The sequence below is a fragment of the Oncorhynchus tshawytscha genome, linkage group LG19 (genome assembly GCF_018296145.1).
Source record: "Oncorhynchus tshawytscha isolate Ot180627B linkage group LG19, Otsh_v2.0, whole genome shotgun sequence".
Taxonomy (NCBI): Eukaryota; Metazoa; Chordata; class Actinopteri; order Salmoniformes; family Salmonidae; genus Oncorhynchus; species Oncorhynchus tshawytscha.
Window position 1 is genome coordinate 59,055,131 of NC_056447.1, and position 25,307 is coordinate 59,080,437.

A 25,307-nucleotide genomic window follows, 5' to 3' on the forward strand; every position below is an offset into this window, starting at 1 on the left:
CCATGCCAGTCCGACCACCATCCATGCCAGTCCGACCACCATCCATGCCAGTCCGACCACCATCCATCCCAGTCCAACCACCATCCATCCCAGTCCAACCACCATCCATCCCAGCCCCAGTCCAACCACTATCCACCCAATCCGCCGCAGCCCCACCTACGTCCCAAATCAACAACTCCACCCCAACCCCTCTCAATAAGGCATAGGATAGTTGGCGCGTTCACCCATAACATGCACCACCCTCCCCAGGCCCATCAGAAGCCCTATGACCAGACTGCTACACCACACCCCAAATCATCCAGCCCTCCCCAATCCACCAACCCAGCCACCACCAAACTGAACCTTCAAAACATCCCTCCTCAATGTCTCAAACTATCCACTTATAAGATCGTCCTGCCAGATAACATGCTCCGGGCTGTTGCTCCCCCTCCCTGCTCTACAGAGGTCCCACAGTCACCCACTGACCCTACAGCTGTAGCCAAATCCAGCCGCAGCCCTCGTGCCCTTTCAGACAGCAACTACAGCTCCCGACCAGCCAGACAGCACTTCCTAGAGCTGCACCTCTTACTTTGTAACCTGGTTTCCAGCTGTGTGTCCCACACCCCACCCACAGAGCTCCAAACCTGGCTGTCCCAGCTGGACATCTCCCTTACCTCCACCGCCATTTCCCCACCCAAGGCCCAGAAGGTGACCTCTCTGCTGGGTTCTGAGGCCAGGGAGGTGTGGCTGAGGGGACCAGAGACCCAGTCTGCCCTCCAGAATGTGCTCCAGAGACTGGGGCAGTATGTAGCCCAGAAGCAGTGTCCCTTCCCCCATGTGATGAGGGCAGGTGCGGTGTTTGTTCCCATGCTGGTGGTCAAGGAGCTGCTCTTCCCTCAGGTCCAGGGGGTCTACATCGACCAGGTTCTCCAGGTACAGTTGTGACGTACTGGATCTCGATCTAATCTTAAATCAATACATTTTAGCACCACATATAATACATAACGTCACTCATTTCATTACACGTGACAGGTCACTCATTTCATTACACGTGACAGGTCACTCATTTCATTACACGTGACAGGTCACTCATTTCATTACACGTGACAGGTCACTCATTTCATTACACGTGACAGGTCACTCATTTCATTACACGTGACAGGTCACTCATTTCATTACACGTGACAGGTCACTCATTTCATTGCAGTGCATTCGGAAAGTATTCAGACCCCTTGACTTTTTCCACGTCACGTTACAGCCTTATTCTGAAATAAGTATAAAGTATAAGCTTAATGAAGTATAAATAAATAAAATTTCCTCATCAATTTACACACAATACCCCATATTGACATCACAATACCCACCCCATAATGACAAAGCAAAAACAGGTTTAGATATTTTTGCAAATTTATAAAAAATATAAAACTGAAATATTCCATGTACATAGTACTGAGTAAAGGGTCTGAATACTTTTGTTGAAGTACCTTTGACAGTGATTACAGCCTCAAGTTTTCTTGGGTATGACGCAACAAGCTTGGCACACCTGTATTTGAGGAGTTTCTCCTATTCTTCTCTGCAGATCCTCTCAAGCTCTGTCAGGTTGGATGGGGAGCGTCACTACACAGCTATTTTTAGGTCTCTCCAGCGATGTTTGATCATGTTCAAGTCCGGGCTCTGGCTGTGCCACTCAAGGACATTTAGAGACTTGTCCCGAAGCCACTCCTGTGTTGTCTTGGCTGTGTGCTTAGGGTCATTGTCCTATTAGTCTGGGGCGAAGATTCACCTTCCCGAGCTCCTGAGCGCTCTGGAGCAGGTTTTCATAAGGATCTCTCTGTACTTTGCTCTGTTCATCTTTCCCTCGATCCTGACTAGTCTCCCAGTCCCTGCTGCTGAAAAACATTCCCACAACATGATGCCACCATGCTTCACCGTAGGGATGGTGCCTGGTTTCCTCCAGATGTGACGCTTGGCATTTCGGCCACAGAGTTCAATCTTGATTTCATCAGACCAGAGAATCTTGTTTTGCATCATCTGAAAGTCCTTTAGGTGCTTTTTGGCAAACTGATCCGCTTTTTACTGAGGAGTGGATTCAGTCTGGCCACTCTACCATAAGGTCTGATTGGTGGAGTGCTGCAGAGATTGTTGTCCTGCTGGAAGGTTATCCCATCTCCACAGAGGATCTCTGGAGCTCTGTCAGAGTGACCATCGGGTTCTTGGTCACCTCCATGACCAAGGCCCTATTCCCCCAAATGTTCAGTTTGGCTGGGCGGCCAGCTCTAGGAAGAGTCTTGGTGGTTCCAAACTTCTTCCATTTAAGAATGATGGGGGCCACTGTGTTCTTGGGGACCTTCAATGCTGCAGACATTTTTTGGTACCCTTCCCCAGATCAGTGCCTCGACACAATCCTGTCTCTGAACTCTACGGACAATTCCTTCAACCTCATGGCTTGGTTTTTGTTCTAACATGCACTGTCGACTGTAGGACCTTATATAGACAGGTGTGTGCCTTTCCAAATCATGTCCAATCAATTCAATTTACCACAGGTGGACTCCAATCAAGTTGGAGAACTCAATTGCGAGTCTCATAGCAAAGGTTCTGAATACTTATGTAATTAAGGTATTTCTGTTTTTTATTTTTATACATTTGCAAAAATATATAAAAACCTGTTTTCGCTTTGTCATTGTGGGGTATTGTGATGTCATTATGGGGTATTGTGATGTCATTATGGGGTATTGTGATGTCATTATGGGGTATTGTGATGTCATTTTGGGGTATTGTGATGTCATTTTGGGGTATTGTGATGTCATTGTGGGGTATTGTGATGTCATTATGGGGTATTGTGATGTCATTATGGGGTATTGTGATGTCATTATGGGGTATTGTGATGTCATTTTGGGGTATTGTGTGTAGATCGATGAAATTTTAAAATTTTCTTTACCCATTATAGAATAAGCCCATAACGTAACAAAATGTGGAAAAAGTCAAGGGTCTGAATACTTTCTGAATGCACTGTATACAAAAGTATGTGGACACCCCTTCAAATTAGTGTATTCTGCTATTTTAGCCACAACCATTGCTGAAGTGCGTAGCACATAAAACTTGTCTGTCCTCGGTTGCAAGACTCACTACTGAAACTGCCTCTGGAAGCAACGTCAGAAGAACTGTTTGTCGGGAGCTTAATGAAATTGGTTTTCATGGCCGAGCAGCCGCACACAAGCCTAAGATCACCATGCACAATGCCAAGCATTGGTTGGAGTGGTGTAAAGCTCACCACCATTAGACTCTGGAGCAGTGAAAACGCATTCTCTGGAGTGATGACTCACGCTTCACCATCTGGCGCTGACGAATCTGGGTTTGGCGGATGCCAGGAGAACGCTGCCTGCCCGAATGCGTAGTTCCAATTTGACTGGCCTGCACAGAGCCCTGGCCTCAACCCCATTGAACACCTTTGCAATGAATTGGAACACCTACTGCGAGCCAGGCCTAATCGCTCAACATCAGTGCCCGACCTCACTAATGTTCTTGTGGCTGAATGGAAGCAAGTCCCCGCTGCAATGATCCAACATCTAGTGGAAAGCCTTCCCAGAAGAGTGGAGGCTGTTATAGCAGCAATGTTCCATCATCTAGTGGAAAGCATTCCCAGAAGAGTGGAGGCTGTTATAGCAGCAATGTTCCATCATCTAGTGGAAAGCATTCCCAGAAGAGTGGAGGCTGTTATAGCAACAATTTTCCAACATCTAGTGGAAAGCCTTCCCAGAAGAGTGGAGGCTGTTATAGCAGCAATGTTCCAACATCTAGTGGAAAGCCTTCCCAGAAGAGTGGAGGCTGTTATAGCAGCAATGTTCCTACATCTAGTGGAAAGCCTTCCCAGAAGAGTGGAGGCTATTATAGCAGCAATGTTCCATCATCTAGTGGAAAGCCTTCCCAGAAGAGTGGATGCTGTTATAGCAGTGAAGGGGGGAGAAACTCAAAATGAATGCCCATGATTTTGGAATGAGATGTTGGATAAGCAGTTGTCCACATACTTTTGGTCATGTAGTGTATCACATTTCATTTGCTGTTTGTGTCTGATGAATTACCCATGTCAAGTCTCTGTACGTAAAGCACATTTCTGTCAAGACTACAAAGTAGCCTGGGTACCAGTTTGTTTTGTGCCAACATTCCACTCCATCTACTTGTTGGCATATGACACATAGTATGAGGAGTGGAATGTTAGCACAAAACAGTTCTGTATTTCAGGCTTACAATAAAGTTGATCTAATGTAATGACAGGAGCACAAGGTGGAGTTGAGACCTACCACGCTGTCTGAGGAGAGACACCTGGTGACGCTGCAGAAACGACCATGTTCCTCCAAGCTCCGCAGGCTCCTGTCACTCAAACACCTGCCTAACATCTACCCTGACGTTCTCAACCTCTACTATCACAGCTGTGTCTGCAAGAGCCTTGGTGAGTTAACCGTTAGCCTGCTAGCCTGGCCCTTGATAGAGCTTGGGTGAGTTAGCTGTTAGCCAGGCCCCAGAGGGTTAGATCACAGTTGGCCAGAGAGGTACACTACAAAGCAGGATCAATGAGTTAGCTAACTTTGATAAATAAACGGAAATAGCTGTTGAGTGTCTGGTTCTGGTTCATTTAGAAAGCTAAACTTCTATCTGTGTTTGGTTGTTGAGCCCATTTTAAGATTATTATAACAACAAAAATGTGTTATTTCAGAATATTTAGATAAGTTAGCTGGCTAATTCATTGAATCTAATTTGTAGTATACCACTCGAATGCTTGTATCTCAATCACTGGTGTACATACACATTAGTAAAGATACATGTTCTAGATAGTGGAAATCTAATTTACTTATCAATGACATTGTGACGGATGTCAAGGATATGGACAATGTCGGCCAGTCATTAATTAATTTATTTTGGTTCCCATTAGCTGTTAGAATCAGCTTTTCCTGGGGTCATGCCAATAAATATTGTTATGTTCAGTCCATAATGGACTGTCTCTTTAGCAGGAAACTGCACTGTTGGCTCTTATTTTTCTGATAACAAAAGTATAAATAATTTCAAATTCCGTATAATAAGCAAACCGGCTGGCATGATTTTCTGGTTTTCAACAAATTAATTTATTGAAAAAATAAAGCAACTGTCTTTTTTCCCCCCTCACTTAGCTAGCAAATGCAGCTAGCTAGTTTAGTTACTCATACAGAGAGATGCTATGTTAGTTAGCTGGCTATGGCTATCCAACAGAGGGATGCTATGTTAGTTAGCTGGCTATGGCTATCCAACAGAGAGGGATGATATGTTAGTTAGCTGGCTATGGCTTTCCAACAGAGAGGGATGCTATGTTAGCTAACTGGCTATGGCTTTCCAACAGAGAGGGATGCTATGTTAGTTAGCTGGCTATGGCTATCCAACAGAGAGGGATGCTATGTTAGTTAGCTGGCTATGGCTATCCAACAGAGAGGGATGCTATGTTAGTTAGCTGGCTATGGCTATCCAACACTGGAACTCTTCCAAATCAAGGAAAGCTTTTGGTTTTATTAATTAATTGCCACCGGGGCAATAATAAACCAGTGTAGCTAATAAACAGCTTACTGACTGCACACTGTAACATTACTGCATGATTGTAGCTGGTTTACTAACGCATTAGTTCTATTAGCTATGTTGACTAGGACGTTACTTTAGCTAATACGGGGACAACGATCTAGGCTGTGTGTAGCGGTTTGGCTTGGAAAGATTTTTTTTGCCTGGTCACATACCGCTGATGTGTTGCTCATTTGAAGTCCACAAACGAAGGGAAAATGTGAGAGGAGGAGAGTGCATAGAGATTAGAATGAATACAACATGGCTGCTATGAAAGTGAACTGTGTTTTATGCGTGATCAGGGGTGTATACATTCTGCCGATTCTGTTGAAAAACATTTTTTAAACCATCAGTCAATCAAATGTATTTATAAAGCCCTTCTTACATCAGCTGATGTCACAAAGTGCTGTACAGAAACCCAGCCTAAAACCCCAAACAGCAAGCAATGCAGGTGTAGAGGCACGGTGGCTTGGAAAAACTCCCTAGAAAGGCCAAAACCTAGGAAGAAACCTAGAGAGGAACCAGGCTATGAGGGGTGGCCAGTCCTCTTCTGGCTGTGCCGGGTGGAGATTATAACAGAACATGGCCAAGATGTTCATAAATGACCAGCAGGGTCAAAAAATAATAATCACAGTAGTTGTCGAGGGTGCAACAGGTCAGCACCTCAGGAGTAAATGTCAGTTGGCTTTTCATAGCCGATCATTGAGAGTATCACTACCTCTCCTGCTGTCTCTAGAGAGTTGAAAACAGCAGGTCTGGGACAGGTAGCACATCCGGTGAACAGGTCAGGGTTCCATAGCCGCAGGCAGAACAGTTGAAACTGGAGCAGCAGCACGGCCAGGTGGACTGGGGACAGCAAGGAGTCATCAGGCCAGGTAGTCCTGAGGCATGGTCCTAGGGCTCAGGTCCTCAGAGAGAGAGACAGAGAAAGAGAGAGAGCATATAAACGGAAGCAAATGAAACGGGGATAAAAACACCAGAATTTGTCCAATAGAAACTCTCGTTTGCAACTGTTGGATTAATGGTTACACCCTAGATAAGTTAGATGCAGGCAAGAGTGTGCAATGTGGTATTGTGTAATTTTCTGTCATCTCAAATTTTTCTCTCGACATTGTAAACTTTCATTCATAGGCTAGGTTGTAGCAACCTCATGATGGGTACAGGAAAAATAGCCTATTTTTGGGTGAATGGAATATGAATGAGAGTCATCCAATATGCTGTAATAGAAATAAGGCCATCTTCATGAAAAATAAAATCATCCTCCCTCATCATAAACTGCACGTGTGTGTGTGTCTCTCCATTGTGGCCTGACTGACGGCGTTTGGAATCTGGGTGAAAGCAGAAGCAAATGTCTTACATTGAGTATTACTGAGAGGCTGAACAGAAACATAGTCACATGCCTGCTATCTGTGTGAACTGGAGATGTTGCATGGGGACCTGAATAAAATGGGAACCTTGAAGGGGACCTGAATAAAATGGGAACCTTGAAGGGGACCTGAATAAAATGGGAACCTTGAAGGGGACCTGAATAAAATGGGAACCTTGAAGGGGACCTGAATAAAATGGGAACCTTGAAGGGGACCTGGATAAAATGGGGACCTTGAAGGGGAACTGGATAAAATGGGGACCTTGAAGGGGACCTGGATAAAATGGGGACCTTGAAGGGGAACTGGATAAAATGGGGAACTGGATAAAATGGGGACCTGGATAAAATTGGGACCTTGAAGGGGACCTGGATAAAATGGGGACCTTGAAGGGGAACTGGATAAAATGGGGACCTTGAAGGGGAACTGGATAAAATGGGGACCTGGATAAAATGGGGACCTTGAAGGGGAACTGGATGCAATGAAAGTAATAACAAAAGTAAAAACAATTTGGGCCAGTTTCCCAGGTCTGCTTTTTATATGGGCCAGTTTCCCAGGTCTGCTTTTTATATGGGCCAGTTTCCCAGGTCTGCTTTTTATATGGGCCAGTTTCCCAGGTCTGGTTTTTATGTGGGCCAGTTTCCCAGGTCTGGTTTTTATGTGGGCCAGTTTCCCAGGTCTGGTTTTTATACGGGCCAGTTTCCCAGGTCTGGTTTTTATATGGGCCAGTTTCCCAGGTCTGGTTTTTATATGGGCCAGTTTCCCAGGTCTGGTTGGTGGTGTTCTGGAGATTCCCCAGACATAGGAAGCTTACTTAGCCTGGACTAAAAAGTTGTTTCAATGGAGTTGAGACTCCTCTGTTATTCAGTTGGTCTCCTTTTTGTTATTGGCACACACACTGAGCTCTGTTGTTTTCATTACCCTTTACTCACTTAATTACTTTCCTATTGTCGAGAGGTGAACCTGCAAGTAAACATTTAATTGCACTGTGTGCTCAACATGCTGTATATCATGTGTATATGCCAAATAAGCAACTGTGAACCCCCCCCCCAACCCTAACCCCCACACACACTGTCATGTTTGGTGATGAAAAAGTATGTGTTTGCAGAGGAAGGTACTGTGTGTTCAGTATGTCTCCAGTAATCAGTCTGTGATTGATCGAAATCACTGATGATGTCGTGTCTGTTTTTGTCACACGAACCCGTCTGTTAACCAGATCCAGGTTGGTTTAGAAAAGAACATTTGGATTTAGCGAGGGACTGGATCTGGTTAAATCGTATGATCCTATTGGCTTGTTTGATTTGGGAGTCCATTCATTGCTAAACCCAGAATGGCAGTATTAATGCAGAAAGAATGTCAACACCTTCAAGGCTTGCATGGTGTAAAATGTGTGCTGTTGCTACAGTATTATATTTCCCATTTCCCATATATAGGGCCCTACTGTTGACCAGGGTCCATATATAGGGCTCTACTGTTGACCAGGGTCCATATGTAGGGCTCTACTGTTGACCAGGGTCCATATATAGGGCCCTACTGTTGACCAGGGTCCATATGTAGGGCCCTACTGTTGACCAGGGTCCATATGTAGGGCCCTACTGTTGACCAGGGTCCATATGTAGGGCCCTACTGTTGACCAGGGTCCATATGTAGGGCCCTACTGTTGACCAGGGTCCATATGTAGGGCCCTACTGTTGACCAGGGTAGGGTCCATATATAGGGCTCTACTGTTGACCAGGGTAGGGTCCATATATAGGGCTCTACTGTTGACCAGGGTAGGGTCCATATATAGGGCTCTACTGTTGACCAGGGTAGGGTCCATAGGGCTCTACTGTTGACCAGGGTAGGGTCCATATACAGTGGGGCAAAAAAGTATTTAGTCAGCCACCAATTGTGCAAGTTCTCCCACTTAAAAAGATGAGAGGCCTGTAATTTTCATCATAGGTACACTTCAACTATGACAGACAACATGAGAAAAAAAAATACAGAAAATCACATTGTAGGATTTTCTATGAATTTATTTGCAAATTATGGTGGAAAATAAGTATTTGGTCAATAACAAAAGTTTATCTCAACACTTTGTTATATATCCCTTTGTTGGCAATGACAGAGGTCAAACGTTTTCTGTAAGACTTCACAAGGTTTTCACACACTGTTGCTGGTATTTTGGCCCATTCCTCCATGCAGATCTCCTCTAGAGCAGTGATGTTTTGGGGCTGTTGTTGGGCAACACGGACTTTCAACTCCCTCCAAAGATTTTCTATGGGGTTGAGATCTGGAGACTGGCTAGGCCACTCCAGGACCTTGAAATGCTTCTTACGAATCCACTCCTTCGTTGCCCGGGCAGTGTGTTTGGGATCATTGTCATGCTGAATGACCCAGCCACGTTTCATCTTCAATGCCCTTGCTGATGGAAGGAGGTTTTAACTCAAAATCCCACGATACATGGCCCCATTCATTATTTTCTTTACACGGATCAGTCATCCTGGTCCCTTTGCAGAAAAACAGCCACAAAGCATGCTGTTTCCACCCCCATGCTTCACAGTAGGTATGGTGTTCTTTGGATGCAACTCAGCATTCTTTGTCCTCCAAACACGACGAGTTGAGTTTTTACCAAGAAGTTATATTTTGGTTTCATCTGACCATATGACATTCTCCCAATCTTCTTCTGGATCATCCAAATGCTCTCTAGCAAACTTCAGATGGGCCTGGACATGTACTGGCTTAAGCAGTCTGGAACTGCAGGATTTGAGTCCCTGGCGGCGTAGTGTGTTACTGATGGTAGGCTTTGTTACTGTGGTCCCAGCTCTCTGCAGGTCATTCACTAGGTCCCCCTGTGTGGTTCTGGGATTTTTGCTCACCGTTCTTGTGATCATTTTGACCCCACGGGGTGAGATCTTGCGTGGAGCCCCAGAATGAGGGAGATTGTAAGTGGTCTTGTATGTCTTCCATTTCCTAATAATTGCTCCCACAGTTGATTTCTTCAAACCAAGCTGCTTACCTATTGCAGATTCAGTCTTCCCAGCCTGGTGCAGGTCTACAATTTTGTTTCTGGTGTCCTTAGACAGCTCTTTGGTCTTGGCCATAGTGGAGTTTGGAGTGTGACTGTTTGAGGTTGTGGACAGGTGTCTTTTCTGGATTTTTTTTCTCATTTTGTCTGTCATAGTTGAAGTGTACCTATGATGAAAATTACAGGCCTCTCTCATCTTTTTAAGTGGGAGAACTTGCACAATTGGTGGCTGACTAAATACTTTTTTGCCCCAATGTATAGGGCTCTACTGTTGACCAGGGTCCATATATAGGACTCTACTGTTGACCAGGGTAGGGTCCATATATAGGGCTCTACTGTTGACCAGGGTAGGGTCCATATATAGGGCTCTACTGTTGACCAGGGTCCATATACAGTGCCTTGCGAAAGTATTCGGCCCCCTTCAACTTTGCGACCTTTTGCCACATTTCAGGCTTCAAACATAAAGATATAAAACTGTATTTTTTTGTGAAGAATCAACAACAAGTGGGACACAATCATGAAGTGGAACGACATTTATTGGATATTTCAAACTTTTTTAACAAATCAAAAACTGAAAAATTGGGTGTGCAAAATTATTCAGCCCCTTTACTTTCAGTGCAGCAAACTCTCTCCAGAAGTTCAGTGAGGATCTCTGAATGATCCAATGTTGACCTAAATGACTAATGATGATAAATACAATCCACCTGTGTGTAATCAAGTCTCCGTATAAATGCACCTGCACTGTGATAGTCTCAGAGGTCCGTTAAAAGCGCAGAGAGCATCATGAAGAACAAGGAACACACCAGGCAGGTCCGAGATACTGTTGTGAAGAAGTTTAAAGCCAGATTTGGATACAAAAAGATTTCCCAAGCTTTAAACATCCCAAGGAGCACTGTGCAAGCGATAATATTGAAATGGAAGGAGTATCAGACCACTGCAAATCTACCAAGACCTGGCCGTCCCTCTAAACTTTCAGCTCATACAAGGAGAAGACTGATCAGAGATGCAGACAAGAGGCCCATGATCACTCTGGATGAACTGCAGAGATCTACAGCTGAGGTGGGAGACTCTGTCCATAGGACAACAATCAGTCGTATATTGCACAAATCTGGCCTTTATGGAAGAGTGGCAAGAAGAAAGCCATTTCTTAAAGATATCCACAAAAAGTGTTGTTTAAAGTTTGCCACAAGCCACCTGGGAGACACACCAAACATGTGAAAGAAGGTGCTCTGGTCAGATGAAACCAAAATTGAACTTTTTGGCAACAATGCAAAACGTTATGTTTGGCGTAAAAGCAACACAGCTCATCACCCTGAACATACCATCCCCACTGTCAAACATGGTGGTGGCAGCATCATGGTTTGGGCCTGCTTTTCTTCAGCAGGGACAGGGAAGATGGTTAAAATTGATGGGAAGATGGATGGAGCCAAATACAGGACCATTCTGGAAGCAAACCTGATGGAGTCTGCAAAAGACCTGAGACTGGGACGGAGATTTGTCTTCCAACAAGACAATGATCCAAAACATAAAGCAAAATCTACAATGGAATGGTTCAAAAATAAACATATCCAGGTGTTAGAATGGCCAAGTCAAAGTCCAGACCTGAATCCAATCGAGAATCTGTGGAAAGAACTGAAAACTGCTGTTCACAAATGCTCTCCATCCAACCTCACTGAGCTCGAGCTGTTTTGCAAGGAAGAATGGGAAAAAATGTCAGTCTCTCGATGTGCAAAACTGATAGAGACATACCCCAAGCGACTTACAGCTGTAATCGCAGCAAAAGGTGGCGCTACAAAGTATTAACTTAAGGGGGCTGAATAATTTTGCACGCCCAATTTTTCAGTTTTTGATTTGTTAAAAAAGTTTGAAATATCCAATAAATGTCGTTCCACTTCATGATTGTGTCCCACTTGTTGTTGATTCTTCACAAAAAAATGCAGTTTTATATCTTTATGTTTGAAGCCTGAAATGTGGCAAAAGGTCACAAAGTTCAAGGGGGCCGAATACTTTCGCAAGGCACTGTAAAGGGCTCTACTGTTGACCAGGGTCCATATATAGGGTCCTACTGTTGACCAGGGTCCATATATCGTCTATATGTCGTCTGAGATTCCCAAAGATTGGAAAGCAGCTGCGGTCATCCCCCTCTTCAAAGGGGGGGACACTCTTGACCCAAACTGCTACAGACCTATATCTATCCTACCGTGCCTTTCTAAGGTCTTCGAAAGCCAAGTCAACAAACAGATTACCGACCATTTCGAATCTCACCATACCTTCTCTGTTATGCAATCTGGTTTCAGAGCTGGTCATGGGTGCACCTCAGCCACGCTCAAGGTCCTAAACGATATCTTAACCGCCATCGATAAGAAACATTACTGTGCAGCCGTATTCATTGATCTGGCCAAGGCTTTCGACTCTGTCAATCACCACATCCTCATCGGCAGACTCGACAGCCTTGGTTTCTCAAATGATTGCCTCGCCTGGTTCACCAACTACTTCTCTGATAGAGTTCAGTGTGTCAAATCGGAGGGTCTGCTGTCCGGACCTCTGGCAGTCTCTATGGGGGTGCCACAGGGTTCAATTCTTGGACCGACTCTCTTCTCTGTATACATCAATGAGGTCGCTCTTGCTGCTGGTGAGTCTCTGATCCACCTCTACGCAGACGACACCATTCTGTATACTTCCGGCCCTTCTTTGGACACTGTGTTAACAACCCTCCAGGCAAGCTTCAATGCCATACAACTCTCCTTCCGTGTCCTCCAATTGCTCTTAAATACAAGTAAAACTAAATGCATGCTCTTCAACCGATCGCTACCTGCACCTACCCGCCTGTCCAACATCACTACTCTGGACGGCTCTGACTTAGAATACGTGGACAACTACAAATACTTAGGTGTCTGGTTAGACTGTAAACTCTCCTTCCAGACCCATATCAAACATCTCCAATCCAAAGTTAAATCTAGAATTGGCTTCCTATTTCGCAACAAAGCATCCTTCACTCATGCTGCCAAACATACCCTTGTAAAACTGACCATCCTACCAATCCTCGACTTTGGCGATGTCATTTACAAAATAGCCTCCAATACCCTACTCAACAAATTGGATGCAGTCTAACACAGTGCAATCCGTTTTGTCACCAAAGCCCCATATACTACCCACCATTGCGACCTGTACGCTCTCGTTGGCTGGCCCTCGCTTCATACTCGTCGCCAAACCCACTGGCTCCATGTCATCTACAAGACCCTGCTAGGTAAAGTCCCCCCTTATCTCAGCTCGCTGGTCACCATAGCATCTCCCACCTGTAGCACACGCTCCAGCAGGTATATCTCTCTAGTCACCTCCAAAACCAATTCTTTCTTTGGCCGCCTCTCCTTCCAGTTCTCTGCTGCCAATGACTGGAACAAGCTACAAAAATCTCTGAAACTGGAAACACTTATCTCCCTCACTAGCTTTAAGCACCAACTGTCAGAGCAGCTCACAGATTACTGCACCTGTACATAGCCCACCTATAATTTAGCCCAAACAACTACCTCTTTCCCAACTGTATTTAATTTTAATTAATTTATTTATTTTGCTCCTTTGCACCCCATTATTTTTATTTCTACTTTGCACATTCTTCCATTGCAAAACTACCATTCCAGTGTTTTACTTGCTATATTGTATTTACTTTGCCACCATGGCCTTTTTTGCCTTTACCTCCCTTCTCACCTCATTTGCTCACATTGTATATAGACTTGTTTATACTGTATTATTGACTGTATGTTTGTTTTACTCCATGTGTAACTCTGTGTCGTTGTATCTGTCGAACTGCTTTGCTTTATCTTGGCCAGGTCGCAATTGTAAATGAGAACTTGTTCTCAACTTGCCTACCTGGTTAAATAAAGGTAAATAAATAAATAAATATATAGGGCTCTACTGTTGACCAAGGTAGGGTCCATATATAGGGCTCTACTGTTGACCAGGGTCCATATATAGGGCCCTACTGTTGACCAGGGTCCATATATAGGGCCCTACTGTTGACCAGGGTCCATATATAGGGCCCTACTGTTGACCAGGGTCCATATATAGGGCCCTACTGTTGATCAGGGTCCATATATAGGGCTCTACTGTTGACCAGGGTCCATATATAGGGCTCTACTGTTGACCAGGGTAGGGTCCATATATAGGGCTCTACTGTTGACCAGGGTCCATATATAGGGCCCTACTGTTGACCAGGGTCCATAGGGCTCTACTGTTAGGGGGCCTCTACTGTTGACCAGGGTCCATATATAGGGCTCTACTGTTGAGGGTCCAGGGTCCAGGGTTATATAGGGCCCTACTGTTGATCAGGGTCCATATATAGGGCTCTACTGTTGACCAGGGTCCATATATAGGGCTCTACTGTTGACCAGAGTCCATATATAGGGCTCTACTGTTGACCAGGGTAGGGTCCATATATAGGGCTCTACTGTTGACCAGGGTTCATATATAGGCGCTCTACTGTTGACCAGGGTCCATATATAGGGCTCTACTGTTGACCAGGGTAGGGTCCATATAAAGGGCTCTACTGTTGACCAGGGTAGGGTCCATATGTAGGGCTCTACTGTTGACCAGGGTTCATATATAGGGCCCTACTGTTGACCAGGGTCCATATATAGGGCTCTACTGTTGACCAGGGTCCATATATAGGGCTCTACTGTTGACCAGAGTCCATATATAGGGCCCTACTGTTGACCAGGGTCCATATATAGGGCCCTACTGTTGACCAGGGTCCATATATAGGGCCCTACTGTTGACCAGGGTAGGGTCCATATATAGGGCTCACTGTTGACCAGGGTCATATGGAATAGGGGGCCATTTCAGATGCTTCTTGGAGTTTTTTTTACCATCCCATAATACTAGTGCTTCATTCCCAGCAGGTCACCGTGGTAACAGGCTGGTTCTGGAAATCCCCCTCTACTGCGCTGTTATTTCCTTCCTTTAACAATGAGAGCTGAGTCTGTACTGAGTCGTTCCTCTATATGCATAGTCACACTACTGTACCTAGTCGTTCCTCTATATGCATAGTCACACTACTGCACTGAGTCGTATAGTCACGCTACTGCACTGAGTCGTATAGTCACGCTACTGCACTGAGTCGTATAGTCACGCTACTGCACTGAGTCGTATAGTCACGCTACTGCACTGAGTCGTATAGTCACGCTACTGCACTGAGTCGTATAGTCACGCTACTGCACTGAGTCGTATAGTCACGCTACTGCACTGAGTCGTATAGTCACGCTACTGCACTGAGTCAAAGTTGGGGCAAATCATATTTTCACTTGCATTGATCTCAATGGGAGACTGAACTTTCATGGAAGTTAGGATTCACTCCTTCATTCTTTATAAAATGTTTAGTAGGCAAAAACGGTTCTCAGGTTTTATAAATGTGATTTCAGGTTCTTGAATATAATTTCTAGTAATGGGAGAGATACTACTATAATTGTATTAATAAGCATGTTTTCCATTCCCTCTCCATTTTCGAACTGTTAACATTTTAATTTCATTTCAAATCCATTCCATTTATTGTTTTGCAGAGTCGCCGTCACCTGATGCTCCCCAAAAGACAGCCCAGGTATCTGCTGCTTTCTGCTCTGTTACCCCTCCGTTTACTACATCACTGGCTACGTTTCCATGCACACTAACAATCTGATATTAAACTGATTTATGGCAGTAGGCCGGGTACGACATTAGTCACCTTTTCTCTGCTTATCTTAAATCGGCATACAACGATGCTAAAAAAAAGAGGAAGTTTTTTCAATCTTTTATTTATTTAAACAGGAAGGGCTCATTGAGATTTAAAATCTCTTTTTCAAGAGCGTCCTGGCCAATATATTACAAAAATTACAGACAAACAACATGAAAAACTACAAGTAATCTAGTAAAAACCATAGAATTCACAAGAGTATGACAAAAACATTGACAGGTCAGGAAATCAGTCTCAAGATCATTCATCAGTGATTTAAAAACACAGATCGGGACAAGTTCTTCGAGTTTAAAAGTATTTTGTAAGATGATGGCGCAGAGGACATAAAATCCCTTTTACCAAATTCAGTTTGGAACAGTTAGCAGGATAAAGTCCAGCGAATGAAGAGAGTACCCAACACATTTCTGAACAATACAAATGCCCAAATAAAAAGGTAGTAAATCCAAAATGGCTTTGTAAATAAAAGTATGACAGTGACTGAGCCTACAAGTGACTAGAGAAGGCCAGCCAACCCTGGTATACAAAGTGCAGTGGTGCGTAAGGGTTTTGCAGTTTAAAATAAATCTCAAAGTGCCATGGTAAAGGGTGTCAATTGATCTCAAACACTGAGCATTCATATAATGATGTAATTTTTAGGACATGTGAACAGCTTCATCAGAGTTACAGTGGCGTGTTTGATCTGAGCATGTGCCAGCAGAGCCTCCCCCTCACTAGTTCTAACCAACTCAAGTTGGTGGAGTGGTCTGGTTGGTGGTGGAGTGGTCTGGTTGGTGGTGGAGTGGTCTGGTTGGTGGTAGTGGTCTGGTTGGTGGTGGAGTGGTCTGGTTGGTGATAGTGGTCTGGTTGGTGTTTGATCTGAGCATGTGCCAGCAGAGCCTCCCCCTTATGCGCGACTGCTTCACAAAAATAACATGTTAGAACGTTTATTTTGATTTGCTGATTTTTCTGCATTTATCATAGTCCTATCATGTCGCCTGATTTCAGATGTCGTGTTTCCAAGATTATTAGGGAACTGTTCTTCTTGTAACGCATGGAAACGTTTACATCAAACTATATCAATCTGACTTCACAATAATCATCTTGTTGTGTGCATGTAACAATACTCACAAACAATCCAGTATCACACTAGTTCTAACTACACAACTCAAGTTGAAATGTCAACTAACTCTACCTATGATTATTGAACTAATAACCCTTAGAGTTAATAACACTGTGATAACTGCTGTTAATATTCGACCATATTAACAACATGACTACCTTCTTCCTGTACATGCATCTTTATGTACATTTTATATCATCATGGTGTGGCTGGTGACACTTCTGCTTCTTGAAAGTCCAATATCTTGAAAACTTGACTGCTGACATGCAAAACATTTCAAATGAAAACAATGGATTTTTGCCTTCTGTAGGATTACTCATAGAACAGCTAGCCTCGTCCCAGATCGTGTTTGGCATGACCATGGGAGTTGGCTTTACAGCCCAAACAGATCTGGGATCAGGGTATAGAACAACTAGCCTCGTCCCAGATCGTGTTTGGCATGACCATGGGAGTTGGCTTTACAGCCCAAACAGATCTGGGATCAGGGTATAGAACAACTAGCCTGATCCCAGATCGTGTTTGGCATGACCATGGGAGTTGGCTTTACAGCCCAAACAGATCTGGGATCAGGGTATAGAACAACTAGCCTCGTCCCAGATCGTGTTTGGCATGACCATGGGAGTTGGCTTTACAGCCCAAACAGATCTGGGATCAGGGTATAGAACAACTAGCCTGATCCCAGATCGTGTTTGGCATGACCATGGGAGTTGGCTTTACAGCCCAAACAGATCTGGGATCAGGGTATAGAACAACTAGCCTGATCCCAGATCGTGTTTGGCATGACCATGGGAGTTGGCTTTACAGCCCAAACAGATCTGGGATCAGGGTATAGAACAGCACCATGTGATACAGTGCAACTAAAACTCAGACGTTTGTTGTAAGGAAGGAAGTGGTGGCCCATTTATAGGGACCTGTATTCTGTCCTCTGGGTTAGTGACCGGATGGAGTAGTTAAACGTGTCCATAACCAAGCTACCCCTCTCTCTCTCCTTTTCACATCTCTTTCTTTTGTCCGTTTCATTTCAAATGTCCATTTTGCCTTTTATTTTTAACCAAGTCCCCCCCCAAATAAACAATTTTAAATTCGCCTTTCAACCTTTCATCTCAAACCTCCATTTGTGCCCTACAGAAATGTGTTGGAAAAAACAACACTGACACCATATCACTAGCAACTCTAACTTTTTTTTTTAAGAAGTAGATTTTAAACTTGATATATATTTGGTAAAGTTTGGTTAAAAACACACACTAGTCTTTGACATTAAATCAGTCACAACTGTTGAGATAATCTTTTGACCTCTGTCAACATAACTGATTTCACTAACTGAATCATCTAATCCAGCCAGATAGTTGGTTATTTCCTGTTCTCTGCTGAGTGCTGACTTTGTTAGTGTTCACATGTGGGTCACATGGGGGTCACATGGGAACTTGACTTCTATCTGACCCTTTTCTTCCTGTATTAGCAAAAAATAAATATTCAGACCTGGGTTCAAATACTTTTACACTAGGCTGGATTGTGCTTTGCCTTGCACAAAGGAACCAATGGAAGTTACAATTTACTAACCCTGCCCAAATGGAACTGTAGGCAGGCTAAAGCAAACGCAAAGTATTTGAAAGATGTTGAAACCCAGGTGTGTTGGTTTATTCATGTTCAGACTGTGTTGTCATGTAGCCTGTATACTGCAGCACTATTAGTATTCTCACCTTTCACTAGGAGGCTGAGGTAAACACTGTTCAGTCATTGGGTGCCTGCCAAATGAGTCCTGGTCAAAAGTAGTGCACTATTTCAGGAATAGGGTGCCATTTGGGACTCATTGTTTTCTGATTTTAATAGATGAACACTGTTTTAGTCTCAGCGAAATATGAGTTGGGTGGAGGGGCCTGGTGGAGGTGCCTGGTTGGTGGTGTGGTGGAAGGGCCTGGTGGAGGGAACTGGTAGAGTGTTCTGGTTGGCGGTGTGGTAGAGTGGTCTGGTTGGTGGTCTGGTGGAGTGGAGTTGAGTGGTCTGGTGGAGTGGTCTGGTTGGCGGTCTGGTGTAGTGGTCTGGTGGAGTGGTCTGGTTGGTGGTGTGGTCTGGTGGAGTGGTCTGGTTGGCGGTGTGGTCTGGTGGAGTGGTCTGGTTGGCGGTGTGGTCTGGTGGAGTGGTCTGGTTGGGGGTGTGGTGGAGGGAACTAGTGGAGGGGCCTGGTGGAGGGACTGGTGGAATGGTCTGGTTGGTGGAGTGGTCTGGTTGGTGGAGTGGTCTGGTTGGCGGTCTGGTGGAATGGTCTGATTGGCGGTCTGGTGGAGTGGTCTGATTGGCGGTCTGGTGGAGTGGTCTGGTGGAGTGGTCTGGTGGGTGGTCTGGTCTGGTGGAGTGGTCTGGTGGGTGGAGTGGTCTGGTGGAGCGGTCTGGTTGGTGGAGTGGTCTGGTGGTGGAGGGGCCCGGTGGAGGGAACTGGTGGAGTGGTCTGGTTGGCGGTGTGGAGTGGTCTGGTGGAGTGGTCTGGTCTGGTGGAGTGGTCTGGTGCAGTGGTTGGTGGTCTAGTGGAGTGGTCTGCTTGGCGGTGTGGTGAAGGGGCCTGATGGAGTGGTCTGGTTTGGCGGTGTGGTGAAGGGGCCTGGTGGAGTGGTCTGGTGGAGTGGTCTGGTTGGTGGTGTGGTCTGGTTGGTGGTGTGGTGGAGTGGTCTGGTTGGCGGGGCCTGGTGGAGTGGTCTGGTTGGTGGTGTGGTCTGGTTGGCGGGGCCTGGTGGAGTGGTCTGGTTGGTGGTGTGGTGGAGTGGTCTGGTTGGTGGGGCCTGGTGGAGTGGTCTGGTTGGTGGTGTGGTCTGGTTGGCGGGGCCTGGTGGAGTGGTCTGGTTGGCGGGGCCAGGTGGAGTGGTCTGGTGGAGCGGTCTGGTTGGTGGAGTGGTCTGGTGGTGGAGGGGCCCGGTGGAGGGAACTGGTGGAGTGGTCTGGTTGGCGGTGTGGTGGAGTAGTCTGCTTGGCGGTGTGGTGAAGGGGCCTGATGGAGTGGTCTAGTTTGGCGGTGTGGTGAAGGGGCCTGGTGGAGTGGTCTGGTGGAGTGGTCTGGTTGGTGGTGTGGTCTGGTTGGTGGTGTGTTGGAGTGGTCTGGTTGGCGGGGCCTGGTGGAGTGGTCTGGTTGGTGGAGTGGTTTGGTTGGCGGGGCCTGGTGGAGTGGTCTGGTGGTGTGGTGGAGTGGTTTGGTTGGCGGGGCCTGGTGGAGTGGTCTGGTGGAGTGGTCTGGTTGGTGGGGCCTGGTGGAATGGTCTGGTTGAGTGGTGGAGTGGTCTGGTTGAGTGGTGGAGTGGTCTGGTTGAGTGGTGGAGTGGTCTGGTTGAGTGGTGTGGTGGAGTGGTCTGGTTGGCGGGGCCTGGTGGAGTGGTCTGGTAGGTGGTGTGGTCTGGTTGGCGGGGCCAGGTGGAGTGGTCTGGTGGAGTGGTCTGGTTGGTGGTGTGGTGGAGTGGTTTGGTTGGCGGGGCCTGGTGGAGTGGTCTGGTGGTGGAGGGGCCCGGTGGAGGGAACTGGTGGAGTGGTCTGGTTGGCGGTGTGGAGTGGTCTGGTGGAGTGGTCTGGTCTGGTGGAGTGGTCTGGTCTGGTGGAGTGGTCTGGTGCAGTGGTTGGTGGTCTAGTGGAGTGGTCTGGTTGGCGGTGTGGTGGAGTGGTCTGCTTGGCGGTGTGGTGAAGGGGCCTGATGGAGTGGTCTGGTTTGGCGGTGTGGTGAAGGGGCCTGGTGGAGTGGTCTGGTGGAGTGGTCTGGTTGGTGGTGTGGTCTGGTTGGTGGTGTGGTGGAGTGGTCTGGTTGGCGGGGCCTGGTGGAGTGGTCTGGTTGGTGGTGTGGTCTGGTTGGCGGGGCCTGGTGGAGTGGTCTGGTTGGTGGTGTGGTGGAGTGGTCTGGTTGGTGGGGCCTGGTGGAGTGGTCTGGTTGGTGGTGTGGTCTGGTTGGCGGGGCCTGGTGGAGTGGTCTGGTTGGCGGGGCCAGGTGGAGTGGTCTGGTGGAGCGGTCTGGTTGGTGGAGTGGTCTGGTGGTGGAGGGGCCCGGTGGAGGGAACTGGTGGAGTGGTCTGGTTGGCGGTGTGGTGGAGTAGTCTGCTTGGCGGTGTGGTGAAGGGGCCTGATGGAGTGGTCTAGTTTGGCGGTGTGGTGAAGGGGCCTGGTGGAGTGGTCTGGTGGAGTGGTCTGGTTGGTGGTGTGGTCTGGTTGGTGGTGTGTTGGAGTGGTCTGGTTGGCGGGGCCTGGTGGAGTGGTCTGGTTGGTGGTGTGGTCTGGTTGGCGGGGCCTGGTGGAGTGGTCTGGTTGGCGGGGCCTGGTGGAGTGGTCTGGTTGGTGGTGTGGTCTGGTTGGCGGGGCCAGGTGGAGTGGTCTGGTGGAGTGGTCTGGTTGGTGGTGTGGTGGAGTGGTTTGGTTGGCGGGGCCTGGTGGAGTGGTCTGGTGGAGTGGTCTGGTTGGTGGGGCCTGGTGGAATGGTCTGGTTGAGTGGTGGAGTGGTCTGGTTGAGTGGTGGAGTGGTCTGGTTGAGTGGTGGAGTGGTCTGGTTGAGTGGTGTGGTGGAGTGGTCTGGTTGGCGGGGCCTGGTGGAGTGGTCTGGTTGGTGGTGTGGTCTGGTTGGCGGGGCCTGGTGGAGTGGTCTGGTTGGCGGGGCCAGGTGGAGTGGTCTGGTGGAGTGGTCTGGTTGGTGGTGTGGTGGAGTGGTTTGGTTGGCGGGGCCTGGTGGAGTGGTCTGGTGGAGTGGTCTGGTGGAGTGGTCTGGTTGGTGGGGCCTGGTGGAATGGTCTGGTTGAGTGGTGGAGCGGTCTGGTTGAGTGGTGGAGCGGTCTGGTTGAGTGGTGGAGCGGTCTGGTTGAGTGGTGGAGCGGTCTGGTTGAGTGGTGGAGCGGTCTGGTTGAGTGGTGGAGCGGTCTGGTTGAGTGGTGGAGCGGTCTGGTTGAGTGGTGGAGCGGTCTGGTTGAGTGGTGGAGCGGTCTGGTTGGTGGTGGAGCGGTCTGGTTGGTGGTGGAGTGCAGTTATCTGGTCTGTTGCAGTTCTGTGTCTAGTCACTGTGGCAGTTTAGACTGGACGTGGGACTTTGTCTGCTCTCCTTTCTCCAGGGAAATGTTCAACTTTGATTTACTTCGTCTTTCTGTCATCCCCGTTAACGTCTTTCTGTCCTCCCGTTAACGTCTTTCTGTCCCCCCGTTAACGTCTTTCTGTCCTCCCGTTAACGTCTTTCTGTCCCCCTGTTAACGTCTTTCTGTCCTCCCGTTAACGTCTTTCTGTCCTCCCGTTAACGTCTTTCTGTCCCCCCGTTAACGTCTTTCTGTCCCCCCGTTAACGTCTTTCTGTCCCCCGTTAACGTCTTTCTGTCCTCCGGTTAACGTCTTTCTGTCCTCCCGTTAACGTCTTTCTGTCCTCCCGTTAACGTCTTTCTGTCCTTCCGTTAACGTCTTTCTGTCCTCCCGTTAACGTCCCCCCTCCCGTTAACGTCCTTCTGTCCTCCCCGTTAACGTCTTTCTGTCCTCCCGTTAACGTCTTTCTGTCCTCGTCGTCTTTCTGTCCCCGTTAACGTCTTTCTGTCCTCCCGTTAACGTCTTTCTGTCCTCCCGTTAACGTCTTTCTGTCCTCCCGTTAACGTCTTTCTGTCCCCCCGTTAACGTCTTTCTGTCCCCCCGTTAACGTCTTTCTGTCCCCCGTTAACGTCTTTCTGTCCCCCGGTTAACGTCTTTCTGTCCTCCCGTTAACGTCTTTCTGTCCTCCCGTTAACGTCTTTCTGTCCTCCCGTTAACGTCTTTCTGTCCTTCCGTTAACGTCTTTCTGTCCTCCCGTTAACGTCCTCCCGTTAACGTCCTTCTGTCCTCCCGTTAACGTCTTTCTGTCCTCCCGTTAACGTCTTTCTGTCCTCCCGTTAACGTCTTTCTGTCTGTAACGTCTTTCTGTCCCCCGTTAACGTCTTTCTGTCCTTCCGTTAACCCCGTTAACGTCTTTCTGTCCCCCCGTTAACGTCTTTCTGTCCCCCGTTAACGTCTTTCTGTCCCCCGTTAACGTCTTTCTGTCCTCCCGTTAACGTCTTTCTGTCCTCCCCCGTTAACGTCTTTCTGTCCCCCCCGTTAACGTCTTTCTGTCCCCGTTAACGTCTTTCTGTCCCCCCGTTAACGTCTTTCTGTCCCCCCGTTAACGTCTTTCTGTCCCCCCGTTAACGTCTTTCACTCTTTTGTTCTTCATATCTCTTGATTATTTTTGGTGAACTGCAATCAAAGAACAATGTGATTTATCCTCCTGTCATTTCATGTTGACACATTAGGCGACATTAAAGACATCCTAACGGCCATGTTGCCTGTGTTTCAGGTGTAGAGCCATGTGACACGGCCAGGACACCAGAAGGAACGCTGTGTTCAGAGGATCGTTGGAATAGCTCTGCCAGTGGGCTATGTTCACTGGCCACTAACACTGGACCATGTTCACAACCCACCAACTGCTGTGACATTGGAACACAGACCACCACCTCACCACAACACCTGGAGGAATGTATCAGTCTGTCTCCGTCTCAGACCCCGAGCTGCAGAGCCACAGCTAGCCTCTCCTCTCAGAGACCGAGAGATGACCCGAAGAGAGGATCATCATCATCCTCACACTTTAAGATGCACAAGAGGAAAGAGGGGAAAGGCAAGAAGAAGAAGAGCTTCCCCAAACCTCTGTTTGTAGGGACGAGGGATCGCACAGTGTTGGAGGGTGGTGGGAACACAGAGCAGGCTGGAGACTGGAGCATTCTAAAGAACACTGTTAATCAGGAGGAGGAAAGGAACGGCCGGCCGGTGTGGAGCAGTGACAATGCAGGCAGTGACTCTGACAGGAGGGATGGAAAGAGTGATGGAGAGAAAACGGGAAAGGGGGATGGAGAGCGGAATGGAGGCAATAAGCTGGAGGAAGAGCCACCAGCCACACCCCTGCTGGAGGAGGAGGAGTCTAACTCCTGGACATGCCCTTTGACCTCAGACGAGCTGTCTTCGTCTCCTAGCAACAGGGATCGAGCCTCCACACTATTGTCCGTGCCGTCCTACAAGACCCCATCCTCAGGTTCAGCCTGGTCCCAGGGCCTCAGGACGAAGAGCCAGTCAGGGATGATCCTCAAGCTGAGGAAGGTGTTGTTTCCTGAGGGACGTAAAGGACAACAGACGCGATACCAGACTGTCTCTGTCTCAGACCTTGAACTGCGCCGACACAGTCAGCCTCCTCTCTCAGACAGCCAGCCTCTCCTCTCAGAGACACAGGATGGGGAGGCCAGGGGAAAGAGGGACAGGGAGGGGGACAGAGGAGAGGCCAGGGAAAGAACCAGGGATGGATGTCTTTCCAGGAGGATGTCCTCCAAGCTCCCCCAGCGAGGGCTGCATTTCGGGGGCATCTCTTCTACCCTGCGCCACCTCACCACCTTCTCATCCTTCAGCCGACTGCCCTCCTCTCTGTCCTCCTCCCTGCACCGCTCCGTCATGAAGATCAAGTACTGCCCCTTCTTGTCTGCCTGCCACAGCTCTGACCACCGCCGGCGCCGCTGGATCCTTCGCTCCGCCGTGCAGCGCGCCCGCTCCGTCATGAAGATCTACTACCCAGACCTGGTGGGGAGACGGATACAACACCTCTACGAGGAGGGGGACGGGACGGAGGTGTGGTACAGGGGTCTGGTGGTGCAGGTACATGAGCCACACCCTAACCCCCTGAAGACTGTGTTCCAGGTGAAATATGACTCTGAACCAGAGTGGCAGTACTACTTGGAGCTGCTCATAGACTATAAGAAGGGTTGGCTAAAAATAGAGGACTGAGACAGGGCTGAGACAGGATTGAAGGCTAACTGGGCGTTTTGTCTTGTTTGGTTTTTGAAGAATGGCTGGCTTGAAGAAGAGTGAATCCTGGTGAAACATTATTTTTCCTGTGTGTGTGTGTGTGTGTGTGTTTTCACTGGTTTGTGTGTTTTGACTGTGTTGTTTTTCAATAGTTTGATATGTGTATCGGTGCTTTTCTCTGGGCCACTTTGTTTTTGCATCGCCTGGTGCCCCGGGTGGGTGGAGATTTCACTTTAGGACCAATGGAATGGTCTACAATATGCAACTTCCACCCCACCCTGTTCACCGGACGACGCAAAACAAACTCGTCCAATGATCCTCAAGTTGGTCTTTGCTAGTTTGTTGTTAAACTGTCAGCTGCTGGCTGCCTCCCAAAGGAATGCTGTTGGACAGGATGGAGATGATTTTTACTTAAGACAGACCGATTGGTTAAACTGTGCTCCTTGCAACATGGAAACATAAATCTACCACCCATTATGTTAAATTGTTTGTATTTATTCATCCTATCAGTTAACTGTAATTGTCTCCGGTTCACAAAATAATCTTCTTAGACAAGATTTAGGCAGTTTTAATGAATCTTTCCTCTGGAAAAATGTCTAACAGTCTTAATTTATGTTAAGCTAGTAAGGCCATCACAGATGGCATCTCAAATGGCACCCTATTCCCTATATAGTGCACTATTTTAGACCCAAATGGCACCCTATTCCCTATATAGTGCACTATTTTAGACCCAAATGGCACCCTATTCCCTATATAGTGCACTATTTTAGAC

The 25,307-nt window shown here is 47.3% G+C and overlaps 1 protein-coding gene across 1 annotated transcript; it reads left to right on the forward strand.

The window, feature by feature from the left end:
* Nucleotides 1-231: 231 nt before the first annotated feature.
* lg19h15orf39 (linkage group 19 C15orf39 homolog) lies at nucleotides 232-25,019 on the forward strand. Its single transcript, XM_024380206.2, has 3 exons — nucleotides 232-912; nucleotides 4,252-4,426; nucleotides 23,046-25,019. The coding sequence occupies exons 1-3, from the start codon at nucleotides 232-234 to the stop codon at nucleotides 24,512-24,514; spliced, it is 2,325 nt and encodes a 774-aa protein (XP_024235974.1). The 3' UTR covers nucleotides 24,515-25,019.
* Nucleotides 25,020-25,307: the final 288 nt, after the last annotated feature.